Genomic DNA, 14,242 nt, shown 5'->3' with positions numbered 1-14,242 from the left:
CCTTCACCAGGGCGAATTTCTGGAAACCATTTTCCTGTTTGGTGGTGTTGCAGGATTGCCAGCTTCAATATTCGTGGTGAATCGCTGCGGCCGTAAACTGTCAATGATAATTTCCTCCTTCGTGGGATGTTTGTGCTGGATAATGATCCTCTGCACCTACAGCCTGCACGTGGTTTACGTAGCCCGATTCTTCAGCGGGATGGCTGGAAATATGGTCTTTATCGGAGCCCCCATGTATATAGCGGAAATAGCGGAACCTCGGATTAGAGGGTTTCTATCAGCCTCCATTTACACCATGATGTTGCTGGGGTTTGTGCTCGTTTACGCCGCTGGAGCTTTGCTACCCTTCTATGTGGTTCCATGCATGGGGATTGTGTTGACTTCTCTGCAGGTTTGTTCGCTTAGCATGCGCCACTAACTTGCTACTCCAAAAGTGATTTTTTAGGTTTTAATATTCCCTTTCATGCCCGAGTCTCCATATTTTTATGTGTATACGAATCGCGATGAAAAAGCCCATAAAGCTCTGGCGAGATTGAGATCGAACAGTTCGAACATCGACAAGGAAATCGAAGAAATCAAAATCGGCATAGAGAGGCAGAAGAGCGAAAAGGGCAGGCTGCAGGACATGATTTTGATCCGAAGCAATCGCTATGCGTTGTTTGTGATGCTGGTGCTGAACTGCACTCAGCACTTTGCAGGAATTAGCGTGATCCTGATGAATTTCCACTCGATTCTTGCAGAAGCTGGATCGATCTATGTGAGCACTGCTATATCAGCTATTTTCTTTGCAATTATTATGCTGACGGCCGTCACCTTGGCGTCCATGATCATGGATCGATTTGGAAGGAAATTCCTGCTGATCACTTCAGGACTGTTAACCGGAACAGCTCTTTTGATAATGACGATTTACTTCCACTTGAAAAACACTGGCCATGACGTCCAGTCCATCAGCTGGATCCCTATAGTCTGCATCATGTCTTATGCAGCGACATTTAAACTAGGACTGGGAATCGTCCCCATTGTGGTAACAGCGGAGATTTTTTCCTCCAAAGTTAAAGCTATGGGAATGACCATTGCTGACCTTTTCTACGTCCTTCCAGCCATCAGTTCCATTCACGTCTACTCGGTTCTAGTGGAAAATTACGGCATCCATGTACCGTTTTATGTGTTCAGTGCTTCCAGCTTCCTAGGAGTGATACTTATTTACCTCTACGTACCGGAAACCAAAGGAAAGACCTTGGAAGAGATTCAGCTGATGCTCAAAGGGCATAACAAGAAGCAAGTGGATAGTGATAAATTTGTGCGTACGGCACTAGTGAGCTGAAGAATAATAATTCAATTCTTATAGCAATAAGCAATTTAAAATAATAGGAAATATTGTTGTGGTTGCTCAGTGTACGCAACTGCAAACAAATGGATAATAGGTAACTTTGCCAACTTAAGCTAAGGTGCTTAACCAAAGTTTCTTCAAATCAAGGTGATATTAATTAAAAACGTGGTTATATAAACAAATTGTCATGGCAATAAAATATCTTCATGTTTCTCCATTTTCTCTTGTGTGTCCAGCATTTGATTTGAATACAATAGCGAAGATTGAAGAGATTGAAACACTTACCACTTTTGTAAATTTCTTCTCGTCTCAAAATGTATGAGCAAAACTTCAAGGCAGTTACTTATATAGTCGACTACCTTGTACGTACGAAGGGGAGAAAGACTATAAGAACAAAGCTCTATCTATGGTCAAAGTCGGAAAAGATAGCAAAGCACCTTGTGGATCGAATGCTCTATTTGAAATACTTTGATTTGCCTTAGGAGCACACAAAACACAAAATTTCATCAACAATTTGAACATTTTCACATCGACTCCAGGGTTCCTAAATGTGAGCCAACAATTTAACAACCTTTGTTATAAGAGTCTCGAAAGAAATATTTTAAAGTCTTATTCAACAGCATTAAACAGAACTAGTAGAGCTGAAGCACACAACACTTGCTGCTTTGCAATTACCTTTGTACCATCTGTAGCCCCCATTGAAACCCTAATAAATTGGCAGGCGTATGAAAGCGATTATTCACCTGGTCGACTACATTCTATGTACGAGGGGTTAAATTATATTGCTAAAGTGACTCTATCTGTTCGCATTGATATAAAGATTGGTGAAGCAGATTGTCAATTCAGGCGCTCTGTTTATAACATTTATGAATATATTTGGAAAAACATTATCTCGGTAGCAGAAGGACATGAAGTAAATATTCAAAATTTGCAGCCACTGCAGAATTAATAGATTTGATGGTAAAAGTGCAAGTTGCGCTTACAACCTTCTGCTTAAACTGAAGTTATGTGGAGTTCGACAAAAGAAGGAAATAAACTATTGATTTTTTATTTATTTTCCTGACTGCATGTAATTGTTATGATATTTTTTCTGTCCTGGGTTTTAGTCAAACTGTGAAATAAAAATGTTCATATCGTTTAATTCATATTACGTTTCGGCGAGACACAGCGCCATCATCAGATTTAAAATCTGAAACAAACCCATAATTGGGAAACATTAGATTTTTTATTATAATGAAACTTAGAGAGATTTAGAGTTATAAATAGAAAACAAATTCCTGGGTTCCAGTCAATTTCATTGTTTATCATTTAAAATGTTACAAATACTAATTAATTAAAAACTTAATACTAAGTTGTTTTCAGTTTTTTCTGTTATAGTGATATTATGCGGTTTTAAAAGATTTTTTTTTATTTTTGTGTTAATTTCTGGAATATATGGTTAATTATTATCAGAAATTAACACAAAAATAAAAAATATTTTAAAACCGCATAATATCACTATAGCAGAAAAAACTGAAAACAGCTTAACAAAAGAATGTTTCAAAAATTTAAGCCTAAAAGTGATAAGTTAAACACAACTAATGTAATATACAAGATTGACTGTTTGAACTGTGACAGCGCATACATAGGTCAAACAGGACAATATTTAAAGAAAAGAATATACGAACATAAACATAGCTTAAGAAAGTTAACGAAAATGGAACAGCATTAGCACAATATGCGCAAGAAATGTTACATAGTTTTGATTTTGATAACACAAAAATATTAATCAATGAAGACAATTATAATAAGAGAAGAATCCATCAAATGATACAAATTAAAAAAACATCATAATGCAGTGAATTTTAGATCAGATCTTAGCTCTACATATCATACACTAATTAAACGAACACCTATATACACTAATTAAACCAACGACATAAAATATGAACACCTGGTATATTGAAGAAATGCAGACCAAATGATATTGGTTTTCGCTCGATATTGGACCAAGTAAAGATTTTTCAATGGTTTGCCAAATGTGAAGGTAGAAACAGCCATACATGTAAATAAAATTTAAATCTCTAAACAATAAATTCTAGTCTTTCCCGAACATGATTGGCCCGACTCATCACCTGTAATCTCAAGAGATTCAAACGATTTTAATATGTTTGTAATTTGTATTTTAGTATGTATATTTTAACAGAGCTCTTGTTTTACGATGACGACTGTGAATGTATATTGTAGACAAACTGATGATGATGGAAAAAAACACCGAAACGTATTTGTAACATTTTAAATGATAAACAATAAAATTCACTGAAACCCAGAAATTTCTTTTCAATTAAGTTGAAATACAGTCAGGCAAATATACACAGTTATAAATAGACTTAGAGAGAATTATTATAAATAATCTAAAGTTTCCCAATTAAGGGTTTGTTTTAAATTTTAAATCTGGTTAAGTTTTAGGCCATGTTTATGGCGCTGTTGTCTCGCCGAAACGTAATATGAAATAAAAGATATGAACATTTTTATTTCACATTTTGACTGAAACCCAGGAAAGAAAAAATATAATAAACTATTGAGTATTAATATTCACGCAAAGGAACTTTCATTTCGGAAATTGAAGTATTGCTAATATTTGTTTCACCGTCTTAAACAAAGCCAGCACAAAACGTTTGCCAGTTTTGCAATTATTTATTGGTCTGTGCTTCAATAAGTTTCGAAGTGATTCCTCCAAATCCCGTGTAAAACGCGAAAAAATTGGCAATCCGTCCGTATAAAGACACTTTGTAGTATTCATCTGGTCGACTACATTGTATGAACGAGGGGGATCAGTATTATTGCTAAAGACTCTATCTGTTCGCATTGACTAGTTTTAATTAAGAACATTCTTAATAAATAAGCGTTATATATAATATTTTAAAATGCATTTGGAAAAGATGTACTGCCATAGCGAAAAAATATCAAATAGATTGACAAAGTTTGCCGCTGCTGCACATTTATTAATTTTAGTGGGTAAAAGTTAACTTTTTTAGGGGATTTTATATGGAGATCGACCAGAACCGATGATAACTCAGTCTTAAAGTTCCAGAAAAGTATTTGTTGCACATCCCTAAATCGATCTAACTAACTACTAACGAACTAAATAGGTACCCGAACGAAGCACTTACCCTAAACAAACTGGAATATTATGATCGACCGCACGCATAAAGACAGTGACTTCTTTGGTCAACTACGTTCTGTATACGAGGGGATAAATGTTCATATCTGTTGTCATTATTGAAAGGCTTAATACGGTACTTTCTCAATAGAAAGATTTAGTTTAAAATATTTTAAATTGATGTTGAAGAAAATTCAGGGCGAAAACTGGAAAATAAAACGAATTGTTTTAATCGACTGAAGTTCGAATCGACAGGCATTTTATATGTAAGGTGTTTACGCAGGAGTTTTGTTTGCAATGTTCAATATTTCTTGACATTCATTTCAAAATTAGCATTTTTCAGAAAACACTCTTTAGAATCACTTCAGATAATTAAATATTGCTAAGATTCTATATACGAGTGGATCTATCTGTTCCCATTGGCTAGAGACTGAGTACGGCACATTCAGTAGAAACGGTGTATTTATAATATTTTAAAATGTACAAATGTTGCTAAAATTTCGTTCGTCTATTAATCATTTATCTAAAAATTATTTTTTTTGCACAAACCCGTTTCAAACTGGAATAAATTGGCCAATTGCGCGATTAAAGGCAGATATTCAGTTGGTCGACTAGTTCTGATGTACGACGGGATAAATTATATCTATAAATTTGCTAGCAATTGTTGCCATTCTTCATAAATACAGTCAAACACATTCGCTATAAAGAAGTTGTTTATAATATTTAAACATTCTGAATAATCCACCTGTAACGTGTTTCTTTGTTGTTGTGTTGTTGTTATTCAATATGTTATCTTCATTCATTTTAATTGATGTTTGTTCGCAACATAAAGGAAAACGTTTAATAATTTTAAAACTAAAAGGGTTATAAAAAGACAATTTGTTGGTTCCGTATAATAATAAGATACATTAATGTTTAATTAATTAAAACCTTTTGGCGATAGAAATATTGCTCTCTTGTTCCATGAGAATTGCAAAAAATAAGAAGTTACGATAATTTTCTAAGAAATTATACCGAGCTTATAATCCGCAATTCAAAAACACATTTTCCGGAATAAGCGGGATTGAATAATATGATGAAGCAAGTGAAAAACGCGAAGAAAATTAAGACAATGTTCTAGTAACATATAAAATTGGCGAAATTTTCTAAAATGTAAGCCAAAAAGAGTTTTACTAAAACTAAGAAAAAAATGAAGTGACATTAAAATGCGCTTCTGGAAAAATGAAGCTAATTAGAATATCTAAAAAGCGAAACGTTGTGTGTAAAAAAAACAAGTGTTTGAAGAGCTTATGAGCTTATAAAAGCATTTTTTGCTTACTCGAAGTTTATTTTCCTTTGAAGATATTCAGATAACAGTCAAAGAACGAGAGAAACAATCAGACAGTGAGAAATATTAAACCTAAAATCAGTATTAGGAAGAGATCTAAATGCCTCCTAATTGTGACTTACTATCAATTTTAAAATATAATAAAAATTACACATAAAAATTAATAAAATCAATTGAACTTTTGACATCAGAGTAAAAGATATAAATTGTGATTCATTTCATTTTTGGAGCGTTTCGCATTATAAATACATACTAAGATTCTGTAGACAAAATACAAACATGCTCTACTTTTCATTTGCCATTGAAGATAGCGATTTTAAAACATTAACACAATGTCCTTTCATAGCTTGATGTTAACAGACGAAAAGCACGGATTCGTTGTAAATGTTGGCAAAACAATCATTATCTCAAATTACATGTTGATTGCGATGTAAAATTCACGTTATTTGATTTAACATTTTTAAAATATTCAGTTATTAATTACAAAGCAATATTTATAACTCAATTGGATAATGTTTGAACCTTTTAAGCATCTTGTGTGTTCCAGGCGTATTTTCGTTGGTGAAAATGGAACACGAGGTGTTACATAAAAAGTGGATAAATCAGGAATCCAAAAGAGTTAATTTCTTTAAAAGTTATATAGAAAAGGCGAAACGTTCTTTAAATTGAAAAATATTTAATAATTTTAATAGAACCTTTTTTACGAATAAACGATCAACTACACTTTTATTTATCTAGTTTGTACATATTCCTATGAAAACTAAGAGTGGGAAAAGGTCATTAATCATCAATATCAGGATAAAATGTAGGTAAACAGATAGTTAAATGTTTGAATGAGTTTCAATTAACATAAACATTTTTACCTGTTAGTGTATCTTTTTTTTTGTTAAAAGAATTTGGAAACATTTGGTGTCTAACATTAAATGTATTAGAAATTACTATCCCGTGGGTTTATACTGGTATACTGGTGGTACTAATATCGCTATCAAAAAATATATAAAAAGGTACACAATGAGGAAGGTTAAGTAAAATCAACCATTTTGTCTCTCCAGAATTCACTATAACTTAAAACAATGCGTCATTTATAATAAAAATCGATTAAAAAGTTTCATTATGTATATTAACCACACCATAACAATGTACAATAAAACTCACAAAATTTACAGCATTTTATGGGTTTTATTATCGGTCTTGCGATTGTGTTGAACCTAAGTATGGCATAAACTTGTTGTATTGAACGGCCTGCAAACATCAGAGGAAAATTTACATCAAATTGACGACGAATGCGACTATAAAAACTCACTTTGCATTCCTCAGCAAATTCAGCAAAAACTTTGTCGGGCCTTACAACAATCGTCTTTGCATTTTTTACTGTCAGCTAGCTTTTGCGGGGCGGCAAAAGCCAAAGCTTGAACAAAAATCAACTTCAGTTACTAGATGAAAAGAGATTGGGTTTCACGACCGTTGCTTGAAAGTGATATGTTTTTCGGGCTTTTAGGCCCTCGTGGGAAATAATTTAGCAGCAGATGAAGCACGAATGCCTTACGAAGCTTCCGGAAAGAATTATTTTCCACGAAGACCTAAAAACGCGAAAAACTGATCAGTTTCAAGTTACTGCTGTTCAATAAACGCTGCCAAAAATTGCACTATCGAGTTGCAAACTTTTAGTATGAAAAATTCAAAAAAATATATTAAAAATAATTAACTGGTACTTACCGCATACGCACAATACCAAAGCGAAGAGAGCAAAAAATTTCATATTGGCTGGTTTAGGTTTGCGTGATGCTGCTGTTGTTTCGGAAAAACCACATCAGCATCTCTTTCTATATATTTTTTGATATCAACTATAAGTTCAATATAGGCTAAACGAATGTTGTCATATAAGTGTTTTGCGAAGTAAAGCAGGACCGTTTTTCGAAGTAAAGCAGGGCCAGTTTCGAGCGGTCAGATTCATTTAAATTAAACGGTTTCAAAACCAGATGAAGAACTGGAATGCTGCTTAAAAGAAAATTAGTTAATATACTAAATAAATGTATCCAAACTCGCAAAAATAATCACAGAATCAAAGTACAAACAACTGGTTAAAGAAGCAACTGTGAGACCCCCCTGGAAATCTTTGTTTGTTTTCAATTAACATCGATGTTTAATTACCATAAACAAGATTTTCTTGGGAATTCTGTCTGTTTGTAGGGAGCCTTTAGTTGACCTCATTTTCCAATATATCAAAACAATACAATATTTCACATGGTAACAGCAAGAGCTCAAAGATTCAGTTCAACGTTGAAAATTATTGCTTTCAATTAAAAATTCTAGAATAATAATAGTAAAATAAAGATTATGAATGAAAATTGAGTTTTACTTCTTCAGCTTTTGAACCGATTGAAATGTTCACACATTTTTATGAAAATAATAAGTGGAAAAGTTTTAATTAATGAAAAAGTAGAGTTTTTCAAACTGTAATATATTTTTTTTTGATAATCTGGAAAAAATGCATTTAAAATGAAATATTTTAGAAATTTCCTTCCCGCGGGTTTCCAGTGAACTTTCCTTCTAGACCGCGTAGAAAGTTGAAATTTGCTCACTCTATAGAACCTACATGGAGCTGCGAATCCTGAAATTTCCTTTCAAATCTCAAGGATTATGATTTTTTGCAACTCTGATAATGACGGGTTAAATGAAGGATTTTTTAAATGCGCTTAACTTCCTTCCTTTTAACTTCCTAATGAAGGATTTTTTAAAATGCGCCTTCTTATTTGAAAATTCGTACTATTCAATCTAGATCCGCTAGAAAGTTATAACTTGCTCACCCAATAGGATTTACTTAAAGGTAAAAATGGTTAAATTTGCACTAGCATCACAGTTAAATCTGATTTTTGGCAAGCTTGTAAATAACGGTCAAAAAGTAATTATTTTTTCTCAGCTACGCGCCATTTTTAGTAAATTTCGTAATTTGTCACCTAGGGCGAGTGAGAGTTAAACTCAAACCTGCCTGAAGAATCTGAAACTTCTACAAAAACTGCGGTAAATCCTGATTTTTGGCAAAACATTCGTAACTTTCAAAATAGAACCGCTAGCAGATTAACATTTTATCACCCTGTAGAACTTATATATAGCTAAAATTTTTGCAAAATTTTCAGAAAATTTCAATTTTTAGGAAACGCAAATGGCGGGATAAAAATGAAAGATTTTTCTCAATGGCGAGTTTGTATTTAAAAATTCGTATTTTTCAATCTAGAGCCGGTAGAAAGTTGAAACTTGCCAAGAACTCTGAAATTTTCCCAAAAAACCACAGTACTTATTTCATCTTATCAAAAAAAATATAAATATATGAAAAGGTAAGGTACTATCAACCATTTTGTCGCTCCAAAATTCACTGTTTAAACTATTCCAACTTAAAGTAATGGAACGTTTATAATAAAAATCGATTGGAAGGTTCCATATTACGTATATTAACCACACCAGAACAATGTATAATAAAACTCACAAAATCCACCGCATTTTATGGCATTTACTTTCTGATCTTGCGATTATGTTGTCAATTAACCATTCTCTGAAGTTGCTGGTTAATACCTGAATTCGTTTTTATTCCATACTTTGGTTTCACAATGATGAACGGCCTAACAAACATCAGTGGAAAATTAGCATCAAATTGACGACGAATGCAATTAGAAAAACTCACTTTGCACTCTTCGGCAGTCTGTTTGTCCTTGCACCAATAGCTTGGGCCTCTGGTGCATCTTTCACTGCCACCCTGCTTTTGCTGCTGAGGGACGGCAAACGCCAATGCTTGAAGAAAAATCAGCTTAGGTTACTGTCATGAAAGAAGTTTGGCTATTGCGACTTGAAACTGGTGGGTTTTTCGAGCTTTTAGCCCGACGTATAAAAGCATTTCTTGCTGACATTTCTCAAGCACGAGTGGCTTGCATCTTCAGAGGTGGTTTGCGACGGTTGATGCTCGAAAAACCCACCAGCTTCTATTCTATCTTCTAGTCAATAACTAATAAAAATAAATAAGTTACTATTGGTCAATAAACAGAGCCAAAATTTGCACGGTCGAGTCGCAAAGTTTTAATATGGAAAATTAAAACATTTAAATTAAAAAACTTAACTGGCACTTACCGCATACGCACAAAACCAAAGCGAAAATAGTCAAAAATTTCATGTTGACTGGTAAATTTTCGCGATGCTGAGTACGTCGAAGACAATGTTGTTTTGAAAAATCCACATCAGTGTCCCTTTATTTATATTTTTTCAAATCAATTACACTAAATTAATGCTGCCGCTTAAGTCTTTTGCGAGGTAAATCAGGACCGGACTGGTAATTGCCAGATAAATGGAGATGCAACGGCCAGGTTCACTTCAATTAAACGGTTTAAAAACCAGATAAAGAACTGGGCCGCTGCTTAACAACAAATTAGTTAATATTATGCTAAATAAATGTTTCCTGTCTCAAAAGTGCGTTAATTTTTTTATAGTATACTATACAGGGTGTACCTGAGAAAACGGTACAACGCTTAACCACAAATTTCTTACGCGCAAATAAGAAGATCTAGTCAAACTTATTTACATCCGATGTTGATTCGTTTAAATTAAGGCGAGTCGACTGACCGTTTGATACACGAATTTTTCAAAAATTCGCCAAGGAAAAACCAAAAATTCCTGAATGCGACCGATAACATCACTCTAAAGAGAAAATCAAGTGCTTTAAGGGAGGAACTCACTTGACTAGGAAATTTTTGCGGGTTTCCAGGATATTTTCAGTTACTAAAGGGAAGTGATTGGCCGTTGGTACAGATAGACGAGCTATTAAAAAAAACTGTCAAGGAAAAACCAAAAACCCTTCAAGTCTGCCCAGAATATCGCTCGAAAGAGAAAATCTGCGGCTTTAAATGAGGAAAACCTCACTTTAATACGAAATTTCTGGGAGTTTTCAAGATTTTTTCAGATAGTAAATCGAAGCGATTGGTCGTTGGACAACACGGATTTTTAAAAAAATGTACCAGGAAAAAAGCAAAAATCCGTCAATCCGGCCCATAATATAACTCCAAAGCGAAAATCCGCTGCTTTATGTGACGGAAAACTGACTTTAATTGGAAATTTCTAGATGTTTCCAGGATGTTTTCAGTTACTAAGGGGAAGCTTTTGGCCGTTGGTGTAGATAGACTAGCTTTAAAAAAATTGTTAAGCTTAAATATTATCCAGACTATCATTCGACTCATTCGGCTTTAAATGAGGAAAACCGCACTTTACTAGGAAATTTCTGGGAGTATTCAGGATTTTGTCAGATACTTCAGTTCGTTGGACAACACGGATTTTTCAAAAATTCACCAAAAAAAACAACAAATTCCTGAATGCGGCCCAAAACATGAATCGAAAGAGAAAATCGGCTGTTTTAAGTAAAGAAAAACTCACTTGATTAGGAAATTTCTGGGAGTTTTCAGGACGTTCTCAGCTACTAATGGGAAGCTATTGGCCGTTGCTATAGATAGACCGATATAAAAAAGATTTGCCAAGTAAAAACCAAAAATATCTCAACCCTGCCCAGAATATCACTCGAAAGAGAAAATCTGCGGCTTGCAACGCAGAAAATCTCAATTTAATGGAAAATGTCTTGGAGTTTTCAGGATTTTTCAAGATATTAAATCGGAACTATCGGAAAACACGAATTTTTCAAAAATTCGTAAAAAAAAACCTAAATTTCTAATTGCCACCCATAACATCGAGTGATGTTATGGTTGTCGAGTGAAAGAGAAAGTCGGCTGCTTTAAGTTGGGAAAAACTCATCTGATTAGGAAATTTCTGGGAGTGTTCCGAATGTTTTCAGTTACTAAGGCGAGGCGATTGGCCTATCAAAAACACGAATTTTTCAACTTCACTTTAATATCAAATTTCTGGGAGTTTCCAGGATTTTTTCAGCTATAAAAAGTTTTATTATTGCTATTTTGTTAAATATTTAATAAACAAATTCGGCTAAAATTCAAATTATTCATGAATCTTTAAAACGCAATCCTATTGGTTGTGACGTCTCTGGTCATATAAATGGCGGATTGTTTACGTTCTGTGTATTGTGTTTCATTAATTATTTTGTGGATTTAAATAATTTATAGTTTGTGTTAAACTAAAAAATTTAAGGGTGTCAAAGCAGCAGCGTAAGTAAAAATCTCTAAATTCATATATCAGTATTGGTTTAAATTAGGTAAATAATATATAGAATTTCACTTATTTAACTTAACCTAACCTATACACATAGCTGCTTTAAAAGTAAAATGAACTCTTGAATTTGTATTTTGGGCATCGGGAGAACAATATGGTGTGCCCCATATCGGATATGTGGAATTGAAACGCGAGGGTTCTTTGTGCACTATACAAGGTAGAATTTGCCCAGAACACAAAGTACGATCGAAGGCATATTCTGTCTGCCACATCATCAGCTTTTTGTTCGTACTTTCATTAAAATGATCCTCGCAACAAGAAAACATTGATTTTGATTTAGGAACATCACGTCGAGCTGCTTTGAACCATAAAACTTTACGTGCATAATCATGAGGAACGGTTGGAAAGAGTTTGTTTGGAGCACTTATTGAAGTATTCTTGCATCCTGGCACAAAACACCACTTATTTTGCGATCCATACATGTCGCTCTTTTCGATTATGCTAGATAATAATAATAATCAATAAAATATTGATAATCACAATAACTTAAATAATAAAACAAAGCTGCGAAAGCAACAAAATAAACACGAGACACTTTGTTGATATGACCTGCTACGTCACAATCGGGATAGGCAACCGATGATATGGATTCAATTATATGATATGATATATCAACATTTAAAAAAAAAGTGAAAACACCCTATTACCGGTCTCTACAATAACAGCATGAGCGTAATGCTAATTCACTATAACTTAAACTAATGGGGCACTAATAATAAAAATCGATTCGAAAGTTCCATTATGTATATTAACCACACCAAAACAATGTATAATAAAACTCACAAAATTCACTGCATTTTATGGCATTTAATTTCGGTCTTGCGATTATGTTGACGATTAACCATTCAGCTGCCTGAATTAGTTTTTATTCCATACTTTGGTTTCACAATGTTGAACGGCCTGCAAACATCAGTGGAAAATTAACACCAAATTGACGATAAATGCGAATATAAAAACTCACTTTACATTCTTCGGCAGTCTGTCTGTCCTTACACCAATAGCCAGGGCCTCTGGTGCATTTTTCACTGCCAACCAGCTTTTGAGGGACGGCAAAAGCCAAAGCTTGAAGGAAAATCAGCTTAAGTTACTCTGATGAAAAGAGTCTGGATTTCGCGATCTTTGCTTGAAACCGCTGGGCTTTTCGCGCTTTTAGACCTTCGTGGAAAATAATTCAGCACCAGCGCCTTGCAAAATATCATTATTTTCCATGAGGGCCCTAAAAGCTCGAAGAACTTTAAAGTTTCAAGTTACCATTGGTAATTAAACGAAGCCAAAAATGTACAGTTTGGCTATAAAAAATTTAAAAACTAGTAAAAAATAACTGGTACTTACCGCATACGCACAAAACCAAAGCGAAGATAGCCAAAAATTTCATGTTGACTGATTTAAGTTTTCGTGATGCTGATGACTTCGAACTTCGACTTGTTTTGAAAAATCGCATCAGTGTCTCTTTATTTATATTTTTTCAAATCAATTACACTGAATGAATGTTGCCACATAAGTGTTTTGCGAAGTAAAGCAGGACCGGACTGATAATTGCCAGTTAATTAAGATTCAACGGCCAGATTCACTTCAATTAAACGGTTTAAACCCCGATAAAGAACTGGGTCGCTCCTTAAGAGCCAATAAGCTAATATTAGTCTAAATAAATATATTCTGCGTTTTAGCTATTGTATGTTCTTTTTAAAATAGTATTATCCAACCCTCATTTCCATCGGTTTTTCCAAACAGGCAAAAATTATCACATAATCCAAGTACAAACAACTGATTAAAGAAGCAACTGTGAGACCTCCCTGAAAATCTTTGTTGATTTTCAATTAACAACGATGTTTAATTATCTCTCGCGTATTCGTAGAACGTCTGGTTCAACTTTGTCAACTAAAATTACCATAAGCAAATTTCAACAACAAGATTTTCTCAGGAAATCCACCTATATGTGGGTAACCTTTAGTTGACCTCAGTTTCAAATATATTCTAATATAAAAAAATATTTCATTGTCTCAGATAGCAACAGCAAGAACCGAAAGATTTAGTTCAACGTTAAAAATATAATAATAAAATAAACATTAAATCAAACGTTTGCAATCCTAGTTCTACAGCTTTTGAGCCAATTGAAATTTAAAAAAAATGTAAATTTCTCTTAATAAATGAGTTGCTACTGCAAAAGATATTAAATCGTTTAATGTCCTCAGTAAATTTTATGGTGTTTTTACAGCGCGCAAGGATTGAC

At 33.7% G+C, this 14,242-nt stretch overlaps 1 protein-coding gene and 2 long non-coding RNA genes across 3 annotated transcripts in view; 1 reads left to right on the top strand and 2 right to left on the bottom strand.

Moving 5' to 3' along the window:
• Positions 1 to 1,543, top strand: part of LOC109539920 (facilitated trehalose transporter Tret1) — a gene marked incomplete in the record, with an annotated part of 9,664 nt that extends 8,121 nt beyond the window's left edge. Inside the window, 2 exon segments of the mRNA XM_048669699.1 lie at positions 1 to 391; positions 446 to 1,543. Of these exon segments, the coding sequence (XP_048525656.1) occupies positions 1 to 391; positions 446 to 1,324 (1,270 nt within the window).
• Positions 1,544 to 6,901: 5,358 nt separating this feature from the next.
• On the bottom strand, positions 6,902 to 7,764 carry LOC109539940. The gene is made up of 3 exons (XR_002172151.2): positions 7,516 to 7,764; positions 7,103 to 7,207; positions 6,902 to 7,041 (listed from the first exon to the last, which is right to left on the bottom strand). It is a non-coding gene; the product is annotated as an uncharacterized LOC109539940 (long non-coding RNA).
• A 1,463-nt stretch (positions 7,765 to 9,227) lies between these two features.
• Positions 9,228 to 13,463, bottom strand: LOC109539935. The gene is made up of 5 exons (XR_002172150.2): positions 13,345 to 13,463; positions 12,974 to 13,074; positions 12,660 to 12,912; positions 9,479 to 9,585; positions 9,228 to 9,416 (listed from the first exon to the last, which is right to left on the bottom strand). It is a non-coding gene; the product is annotated as an uncharacterized LOC109539935 (long non-coding RNA).
• Between the last annotated feature and the right edge of the window lie 779 nt (positions 13,464 to 14,242).

The sequence above is a fragment of the Dendroctonus ponderosae genome, unplaced genomic scaffold (assembly GCF_020466585.1).
Source record: "Dendroctonus ponderosae isolate FM_Combo_2020 unplaced genomic scaffold, Dpon_F_20191213v2 Dpon_F_20191213_9, whole genome shotgun sequence".
NCBI lineage: Eukaryota > Metazoa > Arthropoda > Insecta > Coleoptera > Curculionidae > Dendroctonus > Dendroctonus ponderosae.
This window is presented reverse-complemented; position numbering and strand designations above follow the sequence as displayed.